The 23978-nt window shown below is 35.5% G+C and overlaps 1 protein-coding gene across 1 annotated transcript in view; it reads right to left on the bottom strand.

Moving 5' to 3' along the window:
- The window catches only part of LOC139675766 (adhesion G protein-coupled receptor A3-like), a 264407-nt gene that overhangs the window by 208363 nt on the left and 32066 nt on the right, over nt 1-23978 (bottom strand). Inside the window, exon 2 of the mRNA XM_071563839.1 lies at nt 11324-11395. Coding sequence (XP_071419940.1) covers nt 11324-11395 — 72 coding nt within the window. The remainder of the gene's footprint in view (nt 1-11323; nt 11396-23978) is intronic.

Below are 23978 nucleotides of genomic sequence, written 5' to 3'. Positions count from 1 at the left end.
TTCTTCCATAGACAGATTGACTTTAAGAGATTCAAGCTGCCCCTTTGGCAGTTTTCTGGGTTATAAAAGCATGATAAAACCCTACGCTTCAACAAGTTTCTTGCATTATGCTAAGTCAAGTGGCTTATTTTTAACTTAAACTGCTTATTTTTACCAGATGAAGCTCACTATCATTGCATGGAAAAATTTTATTTCAGTCTTTCAAGTTCACAAGCAAATAAAACCACATATTTTACTCTGGCAGTGTTTCTCTCTGTATTCTCCTTAGAAAATCAATTTCTAAAGCAGTGCATAGAGGAATTTTGTAATTTTTTCTTTCACAGAATATATGCATAGCTTAGACTATACAAAGATTGTCTATAGCTCTCCCAGTCACTTTCCATTTCAAGAACGAGGCAATTTGTGTTAACACAAGACAGCTTATCATGTGCTAAGTCTGCATGCAATTTTCTCGTGAGAACAACCATTTTGTACCTACTTGACACACGCAGCACTATACTACACCCAACTAATCAATTCTGTCTATATTAAGAAGTGGGGAGAGAAACTGCTCACAGCTGTTATATTACATCAGCTTTTCTAACTACTTCAGACAACTCATTTTGGAGATTTTTTTTTCCTTTAAACTGGCATAAAACATAGTACTTCTTTCTATTTCCTTTTATTTCAGTTTTATTCTTTTATTTTATCTTCTCAGAGATGGTTGGCGAAGTACAAGTGTCAGAGAACAAGCTATGCTTTCTGCAGGCATCCTCAGAAGTTTTGAGAGCAGCAAGCTCCCGGGGTCATTGGGTACTCTTGGTGCATTTATAGACTAGCATGGTATGAATCAGTAATAGCATGTTTTTATCAGAGACCTCACAGGCTGGTTCACAGACATGCATTTTTGGCAGACAATAACTTACAGACATAGGGTGGGAGTTTTATCTTATAAGTAAGCAAAGGAGAAGTGTCTCTCAATTGATATCAAGTCAGAGATGGAGACATGAAAAAAGAAGGTTACCAGTACAGCCCAGAAAACTCTCTGGGAGGGAAAGATGCAGTTTGGAGCTTTACTTTGCATACTGACTTTTACTGAGCAACACCATAATGTTGAGATGTCCCTAGTTAGAACTCCAGCTCTCTCAAATTTTATTTATGGATACTATCAGATGAAGTAACAAACTTTCTGGTCTTGACAATAAGAATATTAGACCACATGGCATCTGAATATAGGTAACACTACAGTATTTTCTGGAGTTTGAAAACATTACCCCACCAACAGCCTATAGCTGAGGGATCAAAACCACATATCGAATGAAAGGATTCAGCTATCAACTTACCTCACAGTTCTCCACAAGATTAGCTCAGTTGCCGATGAACTAACACTAATTTTTATCAGCTTGGCTTCCCAGCATGCTTCTCTATGACTTCTTACAAACTGGCCCTTAACTCCAATTTTTATTTCTCCTACTTGTCCAACCACTCTACCTTTCTTTATAGAGAAGGTACACAGCTTGCATCAATTCTAGCTAGTGTAGTTCAGCTTTATCAATCCAAAAAGATTCTGCATTTTGTGACTATAAAACACTGAAATTAAATACTGGTATCTATGAAAAAGATGCTCCTGAAACTGCTGTGTCTCCCACAGAACATTTTTATTTTGCCATGCTAGCATTTCCAACAGAAATTGGTTTTGTCAGGGAAAAAAATGCAAATAGTTACACTCTAAAGTCTAGCAATGCAGCCTGGCAAACCACTGACATCTTAAGTACCATGTATATGCCAGCCGTTGGCAATTTTATGACCAAGATGAAACCATTGTTTCATGGCAGAACTGGAGGAATGTAATCTCAGTTGTACATTCTAGATGACATAAATACCCATCACACCAATGAGCTGCGCCTGCGAGGGAATGCAGCACTGAGCAAGTCTTAGATCTCATTATAAAGCATAGAATTAAGGGGAAAGACATGGCCTGGTAGCCAATGCTGTTTATACCAGAGGGAAAAAATCCCAGAGAGTCAGAGAAATTAATGTAGCAGTTTAGGAGGCAAACAAAAACAAGCCTAAAGTAGGAAATAAAAAAAAAAGAGATGGGAAACACTTCATACTGGACCCTTGCACTAAAACTATGAGATTGATTTTACTAATTTGTTTTTTCAGTGTTGATTACTGTTACCTTAAAGAGCACTATAATAATCCAAAGGAAATATTCTCTCTAAAATTACTGCTTTTTTGCACATTACAGTGTAGCAACCCCACAACAGTAGACATACAGGATGTTTCCTTGTTGTCTCCTCCTCTAAAATATAATGTATGTGATGTCTTACAGTCTGTTTTGTGACTTGATATTGGTAAATAACAAATGACTACAGGAAAAAAATACATTACCTTTCTGTCAGACTACATTACAAGTGCTTTGATAGTTACTTTGTGGTTGTAAGACTTACAGTACATATGCCCATTAGAAAAACAGTAATGTAATTTTCCTTTTAATGTCTAACTCCTCTGTTTCTGACAGTCATATTAAGAATAGCAAGAGTTTCAAAATTCCTAATAGAATGCTAAATCTCTCTTTGACACTGCAGACTTGAATATAATAGGTTCTGGAGTTTAGGGAGTTTGAAGATGTGGTTTTTTTACTTGGTTTTGGAGGGGAGGTGTCAAAAATGCACATACTCAGGTCTTGCATTACTGAATGAGTAACTTGTTATTAGTCATAGGATGGAAGAAAGAGATCCATAAAGGACCACAGAATTATAATGAAAAGATGAGTTTTAGTTAAGTTTGCCCATTTTGACTTGTGATATTGATCTTGCCTCTGTTTCTCCTTCTCTGGTTTCTCAAAATTTCTGTATGATTGCAAATTAGGTCCTCCTTCTCTGCAATTCATTAAAACTGCAGCCGAACGGTATTTACTTTGAAAGGCATTTCACCCTACACTCCTTTACCAGCAGTGACTGTTACATATTTTCTAGAGCATACATAAAGTTCCCTATTTGTACAAACACCTTTATGATTAAGAAGATGAATTACTTTCAAGTAAAACATATAGAAGCTAAAAGAGCTGTATTTTTTAATTGAATGCAAGGCCTAAAATGTAATGTGTTCCAGGATCAGATGATGACAAAGAAATCTGTCAATTAGTAAATACTGTCAAGGAACAAATTTGTTCAACTTAAACAGTCAGTTAGAAATAATAAGATAATTCTAAGTAAGTAACAGGGAGAATTTCTCATTGGAACATTAAATTTTGTTTGCAATAAATAAATACATTTCTAATTTTTGCATGATTTACTAGATATAATGAGGAACTCATATTTGATGCTAAAGAAAAAACCCTTCACAATCAGGAACTGAATATATTCTGGTGCTATGAGGGTCATTTTTATATCTCCTTTCAGTCTGGAGTCAGACTCATCCCAACCTCATCAATCCACGCCATTAAAATTTCACAATGTTACAATGACTGTATAGAAACTGTATGCTATAAAACTAAATTGATTTTATGGAAAAAATACCTTTTTTTTAACATGCATTTAAATATTTTGCAAAAATTCAATTAAATATGACCAACTTCATTGACAGACACATGAAGCTAGATATTTAAAGTGATATTTAAGTGAACATCTCTATCTTCTGTCTGTACCAGAATAAATGTGATGTTGCTATTATTGAGGAACATGACCAAAATTATCACAATTACAGAGGACTAAGCACCAAAGAGAGGCAAAATCCCTGGTCTGCTGCCACCACAGACTGGCCTCAGCAAATGCAGGAGCCACAGGATAAGTAAGGAATCTGATTCGAACCTAGGGATATGGTAGAAGTCCTGGAAAAAAATATCTTACAGCAGCCGACGATGGTACTTATTACCAATGAAAAAAATGAGATGGCTAAGCAGATGTGTGTATTAAACTCTAAAAATACAGCCCAATTTACTAGCTTAAGACTCATTTTCTTGGTAGACATTAGTTGTTTCCGTGCTCCAGGATGAGCCTCAAAACCCATTCATTTCACAACAAGCTATTCTAATTTTAGGTGATAAATGATTTCTATAATAATAGATATTTCCTTACCTCTTTCTGATCTGTCTATTGCCTACATTCACTGTTTGCTTGGCTTCCTGTATTTGTAAAGCTCTTTATTTCATGAGTATTTCCAACTCTTCAAACCAATTATTTGCAATAGACAGGTCTCTGAATGAGCAGGTACCTTAAATTCATGAATTTTCAGGACTTTGTTTTTTGAGCTCAATATTTATAATTGCCTTGGTACTGACTACATTGCAGGCAAACATACCTATCAATGACAAAACTGCCAGCTATATTGACTGCATCTAGGAGTGCCAAAGAGAACTATCCTGCCTCATGCAAACACTATCTTACCATAATTAAAAAGACAAACTCTTCATCTGACACTGAAACTAAAAGGGTAGCTGAAAGTTCAATGACTGCCAAGAGGATCATGAATTGTTTTCAGTCTAGTTTAGAGGAAGTGCACAAAGCAGTCTTGCTCCAGGAGAAAAATTACTCCCCATGACTATTCCCATCCTTTCTCACCTACCAGAATGTGATCAACCACTTCAAATAGTAACGCAGCAAAATGAAGTTTTTGTAAAGAATTATAACAATCATCACAATAAGAAATTTTACAGGGAAAACTGCTTATATTTCCCCAGGACTCCTAGACATACTACTAGGCAAGGAAAAATAATCGTTGCAGTGCCTGTACTTTTGTTCTTTGAGAATATTTAAGGTGAATTTAAACAAAAAAATTGTTTGTTATCATCATCAGCTAGATCTAGAGAATTTACTAAATCCATGCAGGATTTGATATACAAGAAGTGGAGAGAAAACTTCAGATGCTTGAAAGGAATTCACATTTGATTTTCCTTTCTCCATATTTCTCCAAATACAAAAACTAGATAAAACCAAACAATTTTATTCATATCACACCACTATTTACACAATAAACAGCTCTAAGAAACAGATTTTTAAACTGCCTTTCCCTAAGTAACATCATAGCATTTCTGTAGACACAACTAAATGACATCTGAGGTATCCAAGATTATTAATCTATTTTCTGTTAAAAATGCCTGCATGAAGTTAAGGGTACACTCCTTAGCTGCAAGCTCTTCGGGGGGAAAAGAAAAAAGATAGTTGCACAGCTGGATCCTGGCTGTCATTGTGACATATTATTAGTTCATAATAACCAGTATTTCTCTATTTTAATGCAACAGTCCAAAAAAAGAACATGTAATTCTAAATCTGATTTATGAAGTTCCTAACTTTAAAGATATCTTGTACACATGTTAAAAGTAAAATTGTTTAACAATTTCTTTCAGCATATTTCCAATCTTTAACAACACCTAGGAAGAACATCTGTTTCTTCATGTGTGTGTGTGTGTGTGTGTGTGAGAACACATATTTCAAATGTATGGGCAGGGAAAGAAATCAAGAGGTCAGCAATTTAGAGAACACAAACTGCATGTTTAAAAAATGTAAAAGCTTTATACTTTATACTTTCACCACTTGAGTTCTGCTAGAGAACTTCTAAATATCCTATTTTTATACCAACTGCATAACGACATGTTTTTCCACAGTCTAATTTGTTGTGTTTGTCTTTCCAGCCCTTTCTTTGCCTCAAGTTAATGTGTTATTACTTCAGTCACACACCACAACACATAGTTACAGAATGTCACAGTGAAATCTACTGAAAGTAGCTTTTAGGTAATCTTGTCTAACAGTAACTGAGGACAACATGTGGCTGCATAGCACTGACACATGGTTAGTAACTTAACACTACAGCAACACTTAATAAAAGTACACACAATCTAAGTGAGACTTGGTTGAGTAAGACTGATCTAGACAGTTAAAATATAAGAACCAAACCAAAAGTAAATTCAATGCTAAATTCTTACAGATACTTCAGTATTTTTTCTTTTGTCTAGAAACATGAAATATTGGGAAAATATAACAAAGCAAATTTCGGTAAAACTATCACTGCTGCAATACTAGTGCCTGGCATGATTTTCTTCTGGGTCAACTGTAAAAAGTATGTGTAATCTTGCTTAATAATCTTTCATCTCAATTTCCCAAGAAAACACTGCTTATGCAATCTTGGTCTGTTTGTGTACATTTTTTTATTTTCATTTGCTGGTTCCCTCCCAATAGCTTCTGAACTCGTTAGAGTTTCAGTCACTGGGACAAAGAAGAGGTAATTATGCTCCTATGAATTCAATGAAAAAGTGTATTTGGTTATAAAAGAGAAAAAGATATTTCATATATCCACTTCAGAAAATACTAAGTACACAATCAACCCTTAGAAGCACCAGGAAGCCCACAGTGGAGAAGTCACAACAGGTTTCCCCAGACAGAGGCAACATGGGGAGGCAGCTCAGAACAGGAGCTGTCCAGGCAATTGTGATGCAGTGACTGCTCTGCAAAGTAAGAAAACTAGTAGTGTAGGTAACAGCTGAGATACACACTGTTCCATGCCAGCCAACACCAGGATGGGGGTGACAGATTTAGTTTTCTAGTCTGCATCTTGACTTTGAGTACCCAGCACAGCTGGACCACCTGGCCCAACAACCTCAGTTCCTGTCCCCAGAAGCATCACGTGACCTATGGCTGGTGAAATGTTCTCAAGCATAAAGACTTGCCAAAGCTGTTACTAGTACTATTACTTTGCTGTACACTGTCAGGAGGCAGCAATGCATATGGAGCAGCATCCACACCATATACTGCTACTAACTTGGTAATTTGCACTGGCCTATGATTCCTTGGGTAATAGCAATGGTTAATCCCACTGCCCATAAGTTAAAAATAAAAAAACACATAAATTTTTAAAAAGCAAACTAACTATCAGATTCTTCTATTTAATATTGTTCCAACGTATGGAATAACTATATCATCAAATTACACAGACAATTTTTCAGTAGTTCAGATTCCTCCAAACATTTTAAGTTAACGAGAGCTTTTAGATTGCTGAGGCTTACTTGAATGAGATATCTCACTCTTTCATGGCTTTGGAAGCCCATTTTGCCTTTCTTTTATGGTACCTGCAGCATATAAAAAGCTTATTTAAATGTCTATGATAACTGATGCTGTCCTGCTCAGATCAGTGCATCTCCTGGGAAGACAGGACAATGACTGCAGACAGGAAAGGCTCTGAAACTGAAATTATTACAAGCTGTCAAGTTTTTGGCCTGAGCTTCAGATCCAAACTGAATTTCAGCCTCCAGAATGTGAAGCCAACCATGTCCACAGGGTGCATCACAGATATGGGCTCAAAGTGCACATTATTATTTATGGAATTTATGGTCTGTAAGTCTCTTCCGGTTGAATTCCAGAAACGTATTCATATTTTAATAAACAGTACCTTTACCACACTTGTTTCAAAAAAAGCTTATTTATATTCTTACCTACACTTCTGATATCATTCCAAACCAAGGACCACATAACTGGACACCAAATAATACCTAAGTTTACAGGAAGGTTTTACTCTCACATGGTATTCAAGTAACTATATTCACTTCTTAATGCCTCTTCTTAGTACTGCAGTATAACTCAGTGGCACAGAGGCACATCATGATCTAGAATCCATAACACATTTGTGAGCCAACCTTTCCAAACAAGCACAAGGCAGCAATTCCTAGTTTCAGAAAACTGGAATTGTGGAGAGAGACTGTCATCTCTACGGATCACTCAGCAGTCACTGTTCATACATGTACAAAAACCAGAAAATGCACCTTTTTTGATACAGTGTTTTTAAAGCAGTTTTACAATCTGCTCAGTAAAAATACTAATGTTTCATACATATATTTTGACCACTATTATTCCGTTTTTATTACAGTTGTGGTTACAAGTTTCATTTTTAGTATTTATAAATTATTATTAAAGATAGTGTTATCCATTAACTCAGTTGATCAGAGCATGGTGCTAATAATGCCATTATCATGGGTTCGAATCCCATACAGGCCATTCACTTAGAGCTGGACCCAATGATCCTTGTGGGTCCCTTCCAAGTCAGAATACTCTCTGATTCTGTGAGCTATTATTAAAAGCGAAATAACTGTATCCCCAAACATGTTTTTCCCTGGCTGGCTGGTTGCATTCCCTGAAAACTGAGCAGTAACACCGTTGTAAGACAATCTGAAATGGCAACCTTGTAATTCTCATGCTATGGTTGAAAAAAATTGCAATTTTCTGAAAAGTCTGCAGAAACAAATACAAATCAGCTGCAATTACATTTTGAAAAAAATTCAATTTCATGTATAATATTAGAATTCTACAATAGTCTTAGCCTTAGAAAAATCAGTTTTGTCTTACTCTTAGACTGGACAGTTAAGAGACGAATAACTTAATTTTCTTGATTTTCTTGATTTAAGTTGCATAAAATGAGAAGTCCCAGTTTGAGACAACTTCTCAGTGAGGTCTCTCACTTGTGTAACATGCTGTTGAGAAATCACAAGAACCTGACAAGACTGACAATTCAGTAATCTGGTTCCTGTTGTGACATAGACTCATAGAATCATAGAATCGATTGGGCTGGAAAAGACCTCTGAGATCATCGAGTCCTACCCTTGGTCCAACTCTAGTCCATGTACTAGATCATGCCACTCAGTGCCACGTCCAAACTGCGTTTAAAAATCTCTAGGGATGGTGAATCCACCATCTCTCTGGGCAGCCCATTCCAATGCCTGATTACTCTCTCTGTAAAGAATTTTTTTCTCATATCCAGCTTAAATTTCCCCTGGCAGAGCTTGAGCCCGTGCCCCCTTGTCCTATTGCTGAGTGCCCGGGAGAAGAGACCAACCCCCACCTGGCTAGAACTTCCCTTCAGGTAGTTCTAGACAGTGATGAGGTCACCTCTGAACCTCCTCTTCTCCAGGCTAAACAACCCCAGCTCCCTCAGCCTCTCCTCATAAGACTTATGCTCCAGTCCCTTCACCAGCCTTGTTGCATTGAAGAACAAAATAATAAGGGGAAAGTTGCCCCTCTAGTCAAAAAGAGGCTTTAAGCACTCCAAAATAGGGAATAACCAGAATGTAGAAGTCATTAAATTACACCTGAAACTTTACTTTTCTAAAGTTTTCAAGTTTAACACTGAATTATTGCATTTTCCACTTAAGCTAACACTCTTCAAAGCTCCTGATCAGATGATACCTATAAAAGAATTACTGATTTACATGATTCTTGCCTCTATGGTGTTCACATTATTTTTGGTTCTGAACAGGAATACAAGGACTGCAAAGCCAAATTAAATGAGTTACTCTTAACTCCAGCACATCAGCATTCCTAAGCACATAATCTTGTACACTTAACATTATTTTAAAGGAAGCTGGATTTTCCTGCTACTGCACTTCACAAGATTCCCTACCTCCCCCTTCACGGAATGGAATGGAATGGAATGGAATTTCTTCATTCATTTTGATGAGCCATGAACATTGACAGCAGTTGATGTCATAGTTCTTCATTTTAAGCAACTGAAGTACAGCTCTGAATTAGCTTCTGGAGAAAAGGCAAAGCTGGGGAAACCTATGTCCAACGGCTAGGAGCACTCACCCATCTTCATTCATTCACACTCACCTCCTAGAAGACTATTCCAGCTGTACTCAGCCTTCCAGCTGAAACTGGGACTTCACAGATATTGGTAAGAAACATGGGGCGAGAGTGACCCCGTATGAAACAGAAACAGAGTAGTGAACTTGGTAAGAATGTCATCACTTGAATTCTAGTCTTTGATTTGAGGACTACTTACAGATTTCGTATTAACACCACAGCCAAACAGAACTATATACAGATGAGATGATACTCACTTCTGTAATGTTGTGAAAAATCAGCACAAGAAAATTAAGAAGTTTATGTCATGATGGCACTTGAGGCTACACACCTAAGGCATTTCTTCTGTTTTCTCCCTGTTCTCAGTATTGTTTGAAAAGTCTTTTCAGGCTGAAGTATTTCTCTCACTAGTTAACTAATGAAGTTCTTAAAAATACATGCTAATTAATACATGTAAATTAAACCTTAAAAAACCCCAGAGGAAATGTTTTCCTTTAGTTCTAAACACTAATGATTTACTTATATTAGAATTTAATTTACTAATTTCCCTTCTTGCAATAAATTTGTAACCTTATTCTATGCTCTAAATTGTTTTGTCTAAAATATTTGCAAATTCTTTACAAACCTCTTATCACTGTTACACCTGAGATTAAACCACTTAATAAATAATACACTACTCTTCTTTCCTACAATTTAATACATTAACATTTAACATTTAAAATAGCATTTGGTACAACTATAACCATATGTAGACAAAATGTAGCATAATTTAACATAAATTTTCAGACAGCTGGCTTTATTGGAATCCTTCAAGGTGTTTAAGGGATTGCTCCAGCCTTTGAAATAAGTTGTTTATTTTTATGTCACAGAATATTCAAACATCTCAGTATTGTATATTTACCCACCTTATTACACAACCATAAATATATATGGAAATATTCATACAACACAGAGTATATTCATGCTTTCATGAATGTAGCAACTACTTTATATCAACAACTCAACATCATGAAGGCATTCTTACAAATCAAAATAATTTAGCTTAAAATGTAGGAGACATTGTAAGATAGGCATGACATAATTACTCATTTTAGATGTACTGGCAACATAACCTGCCTATAGATAGAAAGAATAGCCTTTTAGGCTTGCTCACATGATTATTCTCAAATGAGTGACCTATATATACAGAAAGTAGCATTATTACATTATAGCAGTTACTGCTTATTTATTTTCACTGAAGTTTCCAAGTGTTTTCTTCCTAAAACATTAGCTGCTCCTAAGCTCCCCTTCCCCCCTCCAAATATTGGCTAGAAATACATGTTCATGGAGATTTATCAATGTCATCATCTGCTTCAGTTGTAAGTGCTGTCTAATTTCTTGAGATTATACTTAAAACACAGAAAAAATTAAAATCTGTATAGAATTAAAGTGGAAGTATTGGAGAACAACGAGTTAAATAGCCTAAACTACATGTCAGGTATATTAGTGTTATCATTACATATACCAGTCTTCACTGTGATAGTGTACATAGTGTAGTACAAGCCTTTGACTGGATGTTTATTTTAGTTCCAAATTGATGGCAGTGCTTTCCTGTATTCTGCACGTCTATCCCCATGCACTCATTTTTATGCTATTTCTTAATCTGATGTCAGCCTAGAAACTCTACTGTGCAATACAGTTTAGAACATCTCAACTTCATTATCTGATGTTTTTCCTAAACTGAAAGTACAAAGACTTTTTAATTAAAGGTGGAACAAGGCTGATTAGTTACTCACAGTCTCTCCAGGGATCTCAGCCCGAAGAAAGAGCCATTCTTCAACCACAAGATCTTGTTGTTACTCAGAATCCTACAAGAAGTCAGGACATAATCTGGTTAATAGAACATGATGATTCCACTGATTTAAAACACATAATTACAGTAAATGACTGCTCTGTAAAATACTAATCACAAAATTCACTGCTTCATTTGCATTTTCCCATCACAGCAGTAAATAAAGATTACCCTTTCCCAAAGTGCATAGTTTCTTCTTTATTAAATAAAAGCACAGCCAAGAAATATGTCAACAAATGAATTTTGACTTCATTTTGAAAATTCTAACAGTGCTAAATACCCACAATCCACTAGTAGATTATGAATTGCCACAATGGTACTTGTTGGGCTTCCCAGACAGCAAAAAGGTTGATAAAGCAAACTACATGTTTCAAAACTGTTCAAGATTAGAGGACAATAAAGTGACTTTGCAGTGACTGCTGTAGCAGGGAGGTACAAGGGATCATACCATCAATGGCTGACATACACAAAGAAATATTTAATTTTCTATAGGACAGACAAACAAAACCAGACAAATCCAAAAATGTTTTCCTCTTGCAACCTCTGCATTGTAAAATTCAGTAATTAAGCTGTGCCTGGCCCATCAAGCACCACCATTGTCACATACACACACAAACTGACCCTACACCCAGGCCATTGAAAAAGTTGTCTGTTCTTCCCCTTCACGTTAAATTACTGTTATTTCACAAGTGGTTCTTCCTGGTTTAGTGATTTTTCACAATTACTTATTTCCAGCTATTTCAGAAGCATTACAATGTGAACATGCACTCGTTCTGAAGATGCTACCTCTTAAAAATATTTCAATATTCAACAGAAATGCAATTTGTTTTAGAAGCTCAAGGTATTGTATTTTTAAATAGATCTAATGATTATGCAATGTGCAGAAGAAACATTTATCTCAGAAAAAAATCTAATTCCAACTGCTTGAGAAATGAGTCTTTTAATGTAACATTTACAATAAATTATACTTCTCTAGTGCACAAAATTACATTTCAAAATAAGACACATAGCTTGCAGTAAGACAGAAAGTATACCAACAACATTTCCAAATAAATTTTATGGTCTTAACTTGCAAACTTGAGATTTTTTTAAGCAATCTTTTATTTTTTGTAAAGTTCTAAAACTGTTACACAAGACTATCCTAACTTGTCTCACTCTTAGCATTTTCCACTGCATATGAACAGTAAATGTTTTGCCCCAACTTACACCTAATATATAAAATCTCAAGTCCAGGTGCAAACATAACAACGTGAAACACTGACTCATAGGGAAACAAAGAATAATTATAGATGCAGGAAAATTAAATATTGGAATGTTACTAAGATTTAGAGATTTTTGCTAGTTATTTCTAAAATTCATATGTAAATGTGTATTTTGTTGTGACTTGATGACCCACATGGAGAACAGAGAAGCTCAGACCTGACCTGTACGTTATCACACCATGTTGCTGGTGAATACACTTGTGCAGCAACACTACCCCTCACCCAGAACAAGACAGTATAACCCATCAGAGGCAGTTTGGGATCAATTATGATCAATATACTCATGCATCTGAAAGCATACAGAAGCCTACATTAACAACAAAAATTAAATATGCTCCAATGTACACACAGTCTATTTCTATCAGCTAAGAAACTCCACATCTCACAAGATCCTCCTGCTTCTCAGATTAAAAATCATATGTATGACAATAGATACTTATCTAATCTACCAACACTTTTTTACCACTTTAGTAATACATTTCATCAGTGACATGATGAAAGACTGGTTTAAAATTTAAAATTTCTAAACCAGAAAATGTAAATACATAAAATGCTATATTGTTTCATTCTTAATGCTCTATTATTTTGTTCTGGGGTTTTTTATTCACCTTCTCTTATGAGGATGCACAGAACTTGAGTCAGTCAAGAAAAAATGAAAAATTGACTGGGCTTGGAAAGACTAAGATCATAAATTCCACTTTCATATTTTTTAATATGCTGTGTTACAGAGATACCATCTTTGCAGTCTGTTACAATGACATTAGATAAAAATACTAGATTTGGACCAACCTGCATAGTATGATTTGAAAAGATACATGCACTTCAGAACTCTCATCTGGCTTAAATACAGGTAGCTCTGTCTCTGAAAAAAATTTCAATGTCCCTATTTGTTTTTCCAGACTTCTGTTCATTCTACTCAGAAAAAAGGGGCAGTCTGAACTTTGCTGACAACTCCATGAAAATGCAGCTCAAGTCAGCTGGTCTCCCACTCTACCTCTGTGTCTCCTGTACAGCCCTACATTCGCAGACTGAAACCAGTATCATTAGTCCACATAAAACAAACTCCTAGAAATTAAAGAGAACTATCAAACCAGTAATAAATCACAAGATTACACAGAACATTTAGTTCATAAATGGAACACTCAGTAAACGCAGCTCATGTTTTTCAATACTGCTATCTCATTTATTTTTATGAAATATAAACTGAGCCTTGAAAAATATAAGACATCACAAAATGTACACCCAACAAACAAACAAAAGAATCAAACCACAACAAACCAAAACTTAGCTACGTAAATTTGAGTTTCTAAATGAAACCTTTGAAATCTTTATATCAGACTTTCCCAGAGAGCTTCACACAAAGATCAGGTTTCCAAAATTATGTTTCTTTCAGGGTCTCCTCTACAGTGCCAACTAAAATTCAGGTGTTATAAACAAAGGTATCATAGTCAAAATACGATTCTTTTTTCTTTCAGAATCACAGCTTTAGAGAATCCCAGTATTCCAATAAGGCCCGTAGGGAAACGAGCATCCTCTGTAACAACACAAGTTAGGTATGTTTTATTCAGCTGGTTGGTACTGCTACATGGAAAGAATCCACATGTTTTTAATTAGCTCTAGGGATGTGCAAGAACTTGCAACAGGCTGTTATCAAGAAGGATTTGGTTTGCACTGAAGATCAATTCCACGAATACAATGAACAACTTCCCTGGAAAACATAAATCACATTATTTGTCATACACCAATGAATCACTTAGTAAACTTTTGATGCAACTCATAACATTCTTCTCTTCTGAAGGCATTTGCTGTGGGAATGAGGATAGAAGAGACGAAAGATTTGGTTACAATGTTCAATACACTAACTCAGAAATGAGGCTTAACTACAGATGATGAAAAATATTTTCAGGTAATCAATATCTGGACAAATCGTGGCTCTTACTGATGCTGAAATTACATTGAATTATTTTGTACAGTATTTCTTCAGACAAGTAAGAGAATGGACATGAAATGTACAAAGTATGGCCAAAATAAGTAGGTCTCTCTTTTCCCTTGCATACAGTCATTTGTTTAGAGGGAGATGTTTCTAAATAAAGACCTAAAGAACTTTTGCAGTGAAGATCATCCTTTTCTTGCATTTTTGGATCCAAAGGTTTAGTGGATAAATATGGGTGGAAAAGTGCAATTTGATTTTGGACAGATTATAACAGAATTATAACTTTCAGGTGTAACAGAAACTGACTTGCTTATTTTAATAAAAGTTAAAATATAGTTTGGATTTTAAAAAAAACCCACCACCATGCACCCAGTATGATTAAGCGTTTCTTGCATTTTAATTATCTATAGGATTTTCACTTAGTTGTTTTTCATTTGCTCATTTGTTTTCTGAAGTGCTAGTGGATCACAGTGATGGATCTCACCATACATTGCAACTAGGCAGTTGGTTTAAATAATTATCAGTTTGTACCCATGTGCTAAGAATCTCACATTTTCGATATTTTATTCTGGCAGAAGAAACACTAAGAAAACAAGCACTTTATTTGAGTGAAGCTATTTTCCAAAACCAAAATCCACCTAAAGGTGTTTTGGGATTGTTTAGGGCACAAGGAGGGGGTGTTGGGTTTGTTTTTTCTGTTTGTTGGGAGGGCTTGGGGGATTTTTTTGGTTAAGAAAAAAATTTCCCAGATAACCTAATAAGTATTTATTTTAAAGTTCAGTTTGCAAACTGTCATTGCATATTACATTAATGATTCAACCTCAAGTAACTGAAAATTCAAATCAAGATAAAACACTGCTGGGGAGCAATTCACTAGTCAGTATCACTCTAGTGATCAGACATCATGCACTGGGAACAAACCAGCCTCAAATATACACAAGGACCAAAATCGTGCCAAGGAGCATACTAACATTGCAGAAGCACAGACAGTAAACAAGCCATTGCTTCCACTCTCTCCTGAATCTCTTTCTGTAGCATCACAGGCATACTTAAAAGAATAAATTGTTCTAATGGGATAAAATTTATCTCTCTGATTTTCTATCTGATTCTTTCATTTGAATTAAAAAAGCCACCAATCACAGTTTGCTTAAATTGATGGTATGATATTTGGTTTTGTGAAAACAAAGTACAAAATGATGCAATCCTGTGTAACGGTCCCATTCAAGTGTAAAACATACCCAGAAAAAGATAATTTACTGCATGATTTGAAAAGCATCAAATAAAAAGCAATCAATCATAATGAAAACAAACTTCAACTTCCTACAACCTCTCAAGCAGGGAGGAGGAATCTTTCACCATGCCTCCAAAGTCAATGAACTTGAGTTCACTTGGTATTACAGAGTAAACAAATTCCACAGCTGAGGCTTCTTCAGTAGGATGGTACTGCATCCACCAGTAAAGCCTAAAGCCTGTGAGCATCCACAGAGAAAGCACAGCTCGGATAACCAAATCCAAGAAAGACAAGGCATTTAGATGAAGACTGCTATTTCAAAACGCATAGTGAACATAGAAGGAAGTGTGATCCACTACTGAAAATATGTATTTCCTCTGATAAAACTCACAGGGGGAAATACACAAAAACCACAAGCAAAAAAATCCCATCCAAACTTCATGAAAAGCAGTAAAAAGTCAACTTTCACCTGATTTTCTGCTGAGCATCCCAGGAGCTGGTACAGACAAGACTTGATCCAGTCCTGTGTCTAGCTGATAGACCATGTCTAGAAAATTAATCCCTCCAAAATCCTTCCTTTAAGCCCTACTCACTGAACTCAGCTAAAGGGACACTGCAGTGCTACAGGAAACACCAACAAGAAGACTAACCACACCTGTCTCTGTTGGGGGCTTCCTCTGAATTACTATTTAGTTTTCTACTTTTCAAGTAAAAAGATGTGTTAGATGGATATCCAAGATAATTTAACATAAGATAGAAAGTTTGGTCCACTAAGATTGTACATATGGGGTTGTGTTCAGAAATTCAAGTTCTGCAGTTTCTCTTACATCCTAACTTAAATTCAAGTAAATACTAAATATTTAATTTACAATAAAAATTTAAGTACAAATAGTAGTTAATAATTTTAATGGAAGCTTGATAAGTATTGATATATTGCACTTTAAGCTGTTTATTCTCTTAAAACTTGGTTAGATACAAAGAGTGAGCAAACATCCTAAGAAATCCTTGGTAGAGAAAAATGTATTTAATCTCTTTATGCTATCAGAGTAAGACCAGAATCATTTATATTGAAAAGCTACAGTGTAAAATGAAAAACTATGGGTTTTTTAAAAGCTTTTTTTAGGTTTTAAAATCTTTCTCAGTAAACCAGAACATTGTTTATTTCCACAACATCCATAATTCATTGAGAGCTGCACCACAGGAACAAATTAGGAAGGACCTTGCACCACAAACCTGGCAGGAAAAGAAAAAAAAATTCCTTCTTTTTGTGCCACACATGTACAGACACATGGAGCTATCATAAAATACAGGTAGTAAGAGCACTTTTTTTTTCCTCTCTCCAAACTAAAAAACACTCTGAGCTATGCCACAGAACTTCAAGAGATTAATATTAGACTTATACAGATAAACTGAGAGGGAAGTCATAGAACAATAACAAAAGTGACTAAACAAGCGAAAAGAGAAAAATTACTGAAAACAGTCCTGACAACTCATAAGATGAATGGGGTGTGGTCGATATCTATATAGTTTGATACCCAAACAGAAAGGAGGAAAAAGTTGTAAAGACATGAGAAGTATTTTATCAATTCATTATATATCAGCATTTGTGTACAGTAATTCATAGTGCCTGCATAAAGCATAAAGACAAGTTATCAGAATACTAAAGATGAGTATAATGCTTTAAAGGGACACCTCTCTTCATGAAGAGGATTGTAGCCCAATGTTTTGTCTTTTCAAACTAAACAAAGTGTGTGATCAGCATTTGTGCTGGTTTAAACACAACACAAAAGAGATTATAAGTCAGAGTGTCAATTTAATAAAAAATATTACAATAAATGCAATTATACAAAGAGAAATTGGTTTTAACCCACAAAACCCAGAAGTATAACCCAGCACCCTGGGACACAAACAAAAGGGTGTTTGTTACCTCCTGTGCTGAGCCCCACGAGGTTCCCCCGAGTCCAAAGAAAAAAGAAGGGAAAGAAAAACCTGTCAGTGCAGATGATGGTTACAGTCTGGTCAAGAGTGGTGGTCATAGTCCTGTCAAGGTTCTGCTCCTCCTCTGGATCCAACAGATGGTCCCAGAAGTCCCCAAACCCCAAGATTATATACCCTCTGGTTCAGGTGGGACCACCCAGTCCCTCCTCCAGGGCAGGGAGTTCCACAATGGGTGATTTAACTCTATGAGTCATGGGGTATTTTGGTATCATTCATGGCCTATTAGTAGACATGCCCCCTCAGGCTGAGTGTGAAGGTGCTAATGACTTGTTGGAGGGGAGTTATCACAGCTCTTATCTCACAGGCTTCTTTAACACCTAGCTTACACCCTGAGGGGTCAGGTGTGCCCTGGGCAGCTGTTGCAAATGGTCCATTGTTAGCAGTTCATGAGAAATGATAGATAGGGTTTAGAACACATAGCATGGTCACACCTATGCAGTGATTAACTAGTCCCAGATTGCTGAACTAAGACAGCATTCTTAAAAGGAATCAAATAAAAATCCTGTAGAAAGTAATAAAACCTAGTCTCCCATCACCTCTAATTCCAGTGGGTTTTATTATTATCATTAATATATACCTTTGTTAAACCCATTCACTTGCAGCATAACCAATTCCAAGCACTAGCAAAACCAGAAAAATATTCAAAAATTGCCTTCCATTGTACATAGCAGGTTCATGTGGCAAAAAAACCAGCTATAGCCAAAAAGGCAGTAACAGTGTAATAACTCTCCTTCTAACTAGCACAGTAACAGCAGAACAGCTATTTTCAGATCTTGACACTATTCAATGATAGCAAAAGAAGCAATGAAAGCATAAGCATCATGAAATTTCCATTTAGGTAATTATTTATTTAAATGAAAGTCCTTCCATAAGTACAAAGAAATGCTAATAGCCTGTCATGCATTTAATGGAATGTAGGAGAAACTGTAGCTGACCACTCATATTATGGAAACACAATGCTGCTTTTGTGGAGAATCACTGTTTAACAGCCTCAATTTCAGTAATTCACAGTATAAGGCGCTATTAATATTTTTGTGGGTTTGGTGTTCATACCAGTAGCTTTTCACCAATAGTCCTCTTGGGTGACATAAGAGACAGCTAGGTCACATTCAAAATTCCAAAGCCAGAAAAGATCTTGCATTGATTATCACACCAACCAATTTAATTAAGCAAAATCATATTCAAGAGCCTTTTTGTGTAAGCAACATCACAATTCAACAGTAAAACAAAATATTATCATCACTAGCAGGACACACAACTCATTCTCTCCCCAATAGTGGTTTAGTGGTATTAATGTATGAACAAAAGGAAGCAGCAAGGTCACTCTCAAATAGAAGTTTTAATATGATTTCTTAACAGTGGGGGAGTTAAAGAATTTTCAGCTTTTGAAACAAGCTATAGGATGATATTAATTAACTGAACAGGACAAGAAGCAGTAGGAACCAAACCATTTTTAATAGGATTGTAAGTACTTCAGAAAAGAAAGATTCTTGTCTATTTTATGACTAGCCAAGCACTAGCAAATTTCTGAACTAGATGATCCTATTAAGTAAAACTTTTTTCACACAAGAACTCTGAGGTCTAAAGGTTATTTCTATATATCAGTGAACACTTAGTGTCATGCAGGATTCTGGGCTCAGCATTTAATCAATTGGATTCAACAAAGTCAGTACCTGGAAAACTGTCATTAGTGGATGATTGTAGACAAGGCCTTGACAATATAAAGAGTACATAGTCTAGAATTAATCAGTGCTATTTCCTAAAATCACATAATATTGAACTGAACATAGAATGTGAAAATATAAAAATGTGATGACTCATTACTCTTTTACTACATGTACACATATTCATAACATCATTAAACTGTCTGGATAAACCTTGCCTTTACAAGTTTTGAACTTGAGTGCAGATAACTTTTTCAAATGTAATTTTTTTAAAAATAATACATGATCTTTTGATAAAACAGCTTTTTCATTACATCTTTTGAAGAGATGATTTTATCTAAGTGAACTTTTGGACTGTCACTATACTTACCATGTGCATGGTCTTTACTTGAGAGATAGTTATGTGCTTTTAACTTTCTGTGATGGGTTCTACTGAGTCTAGTAGAATTATTTACATGAATTAAATTCATCATGTATATTAGTTTTGGAAGATCAAAGATTCTATTGTCAACATTTCCTTTGGAGAAAAAGAGGAATTGTTCAAAGCTCTCTCTACAATGAAAAGGAAATTCTTATGTCTGAACTTGCAATGAAACATCATTTCTAAAAGCATATGTAGGCTACTGGTGACACAGCATGGGGCTGCGTGCCTTGGTGTTCCTGGTTTTGCCTTTGACTCACTGCACATCCTTCATTCAATGAATATATTTAAAATTCATTTTAGTGGGAAAAATGAGACTGATAGAGAATATGAAAAAAAAAGTTCTCCACCAACTAAGCCCGTGTAATATGCAAATGGATTTAATAAAGTGATTGTTTATAGGAGAATTAGCTTTAGATGTGCTTTTTATTCAGCTCAGTTGATGTTGTGTGGAGATTACATTCTTATGTTTGTTTATTTCTCATCCACACTTTTATACAAATCACAAACAGCAATGGTGCAAACAACACCAGAAGGAGCAGAGTAGCTGAGAGAACAATGCACTAGAACAATGTGCAGATTTGAGCATTTCAGCATGCTCGGCACCAATTAGACAGATAAGAGCTGAGAAACATCTTTATCCTACAGGACATGAATTTTTACACTCATTTCAGTGGGATTAAGAAGTTAATTTAACTTCCCCATTTCAAAATGGTTACTGCTGTGATTGCCACGGTGATTCATGGCAAGGTCAGCATAACCCTTCCTCTCTGCTGGGTTTACACTCTACTGCTCAGCCAAATAATCACCAGCACACCAAACCACCTTGCAGATCTCACAGGTGGGCCAAACTTGTTGTTTACATTACATACAATATAGTCAGGAGGCTTTATTCTACAATTAAATTTTGAATTCTTATGTTCAAGAATTTTAACAAAATGTAATAATTTATTTGGTAAACTTAATTAAAAATTTTATAACAAATAACTCACTTTTCCTAATTTGAATTTTATTATAACTTACTTCTAAGTCCTTTTGGAAAAGGAGTAATGTTTCCTGAGTCACCATTCCTTGTTTATTACAGTTCTTATATTACCTTTTATTTCCTTCATAAGATCTTTTCAGCACTACTCTCATTCAGCCAACTGCTCTTTTTTAATCCTTGAAACATCCATTTTGCTTTCCCCAATTCTGCTAATCTTGTATGTATTTCTAAAACAGCATTATAAAGTTTCAATGTTATTTCTGAAAATGGTGCTCAGAATTGTCTTCAGAATGCTCATGTCTCTCAGTTAGTAACAGTCAAGGAGTAACAATTGCTGAATAGAAATCTAGAAAAAAACTGAGAAGTTCCCATTGTAGTAACTTATTTTGATTTTACCCCAAAGTGATTTGCTTTTATATTGGTTATAGCTTAACTCACAGGTTCAGCTGGGACTGTAATTGTGTTTTGTTAAAGAGCTATCTGCAGTAGTATTTTTTTAAAATGATGATATGTATCTTCTGGAAATTCAATAAAATACAGAACTCATTCTAGATCCTTTGGGTAATATAGATGAAAACTAAAATCCTGATAAAAGAATGGTCTGGTAACAGTAAATAATTCCTAGCTGAATTTGAAATAAACTCTTTTATTGTAAGGATATATTTTAAAGAGCTAGGTTATGAAATCTAAATTGTTCTATTTTGCCTTAACCAGTAGGACTGCATGTCAGAAGGCTCCTTTCAATCTCCCATTCGGTTTCAAAGACTGAGAGGAACAGAGAACCTGCTAATAGCAAGTGACAAAGAAATTTTCTAAAGTACTTCAGACAACTACTGAAACATCATGCTCTGGCAGAGTGAGAGCCCAAAATTTTTAGCAGTGATTATTCTTATTTAAGGCAAGTGAACGCCACACAATATCTACAGTCCAGCATAGCAGTTTACACTTCTTTTTGGTGGTGCTTCAAGGCTGAAAAAGGTTTTAAAATTAGATTTGGCTTAGTGTCCAGTGGAGGCAGAAAATGCAGGACCACAGATAATTTATATCTACCAATCACCTAGACTGTAATGGACCTCCAGAAGTCATCCAGTCCCACCTCCTGCCAGTTAGGTCAGAAGACTGCTCAGAGTGGTGAAATGTTGACATTCTTTTCATAACTGAGACATTAGGGACGTTGTGGATTATTCTGGCCTTGAGCACTCTTTATAGTGTGGACTACAATAGATGGAACAATCCCTGAAAAATTTTACTTTAGACAGCACACAGGTACTCTGCTCTATACCTACTACAAAGACAAAACATTTATCGCAAAAGAATTCTCACAGGTTTCAGACTGAGGAACCTTAAATATGAGAATGCAGACCGTGACCTTTTTCTCAATCTCCTTCTGCTTTACCCAAAATGGGTCCCTAACTGGACCAAAAATATTTGTACTAAGGGTTGCACATCAAAATCACTGATTTGAAGCCTACAGGCTGAATGCATTTTACGTCTGTGGCAATGCCTTCCTTTAAAATAATTTCTTTCAGAATCTATACATCACAAGTGAGACCATACCAAATCCCAGTTCTATACTGCCCACCGAAGTCAAATTGAAAAACTACTGAGAAGTAACATTTATCATAAATAATCTTTATAGAATATCCACTGTTTCCAACACTAATTAATATTATTCCAGTGTCTACTTCAAAAATGCCCTATTTTAGTATAATTTTGCTGTATATGCAGAACATAAAAACATTTAATGATTTCTTCTAGAAATACCTAGGCTTTCAGCCAGCTTTTTATTTTCAATTTGAAATTATATTAAGGTGTGCCAAATCAGTACACAGAATTAATAATTAATTATTATAAGTAGAAGACTCCCTTTACTTAGTTACAGGTACTGATCTTGAGCATAAGCAATGTTCTCATGTCTTACATCTCAAAGAGATTTTGCACTGCTGAAGGGTAATGTGGTTACCTCAGGAAAATGGCCTAAAAGACAAGATCCTCTGAAGAGTTTGGGAAGGCAGTTTTCACCCCGGTAATGAGTGTAACAGAGCAATCATCTTGGTCCATCTACCTCTCAGCTTCAAAGCTAAAGTGGTCAATGACATTTCAGTTGTGATCTGTCTTTTTTTAATCTCAGTCTCAAATGCTATCTATCAGCTCAGGTACTTAAACTATCTTCCCAAGGCTGTGTTGTTCAATATTTTATGGTCATTCCATTTTAGTTATAGCTACAGTCTTTGAAACAAAGCTTTCAGCACAACTGTTCAAAACACTGGCACAAATAGTATAAAGACCCCTACCGTTTGATTCCATTTCCATTACACAAATAACTTCTTCCTACCTGGCTTTGTATCTGTTTCTTTCACATTAGTCACTCAACCACCTTTTGTTTGATACTCGATTGCAAATATTCAGCTTTACCTCACAGTGTGCATTTCTGCCAAATGGTTCTGAAAACATTTAGCTGTACAATAACTGTAGCTGAATGCGTTGCTTTTAAAATAATAAACTCTGGCAGCAATGTCCACAAGGAATTCCAAAGCCTTTGCAGGGAGTCATGTCCTGAAGCAGTCACAGCTATGGTAAATGAAACTCAGTTATTCCTGATGGTTTCCCAATTCATTTCTTTTTATGGTTGTAAAAGAGTTCCTAAAATAATGATGGCAGAATAATTTATTCTATTTTTCAAAAGTGTTTTCAGGTTCTTGAATAAATAATGAGAGTGATAACACCTTTCAGGAATGCCTGAAATGACATAAAAGGATAAGTGAGACCAGTTGCACTTATTTATTTTTTAAAAACAGAGACTGTCTTTACAAAGAGAAGAAACAAAAGACACAAAAGAAGTAAAAGCAGAGTCAGAAAAAAGCACATAGCTATGAGTACTAATGAAGAAAAACTAATAAAAAAAGTAAGAGTCTTTTCTGGTACACATTCAATTAATGAACTATTTACTAAACTGGTCCACAACTGGTACGCAACTTTTTTTCTTTAGGAAAGCAGCACGACCTGTTTGAAGTAGAATGACAAAAAAAAAAAAGGTCAGGTTCTTTAATAATTTCTAAGATAAATAGCTTAGACATTCACTCTTTGGGCAAGCCCCTGTTAGAG

This window comes from Pithys albifrons, chromosome 9 (genome assembly GCF_047495875.1).
Source record: "Pithys albifrons albifrons isolate INPA30051 chromosome 9, PitAlb_v1, whole genome shotgun sequence".
In the NCBI taxonomy this organism is placed as follows: domain Eukaryota; kingdom Metazoa; phylum Chordata; class Aves; order Passeriformes; family Thamnophilidae; genus Pithys; species Pithys albifrons.
Note: the sequence above shows the minus strand (reverse complement) of the source record. Positions and strands in the feature narration are given on the sequence as shown.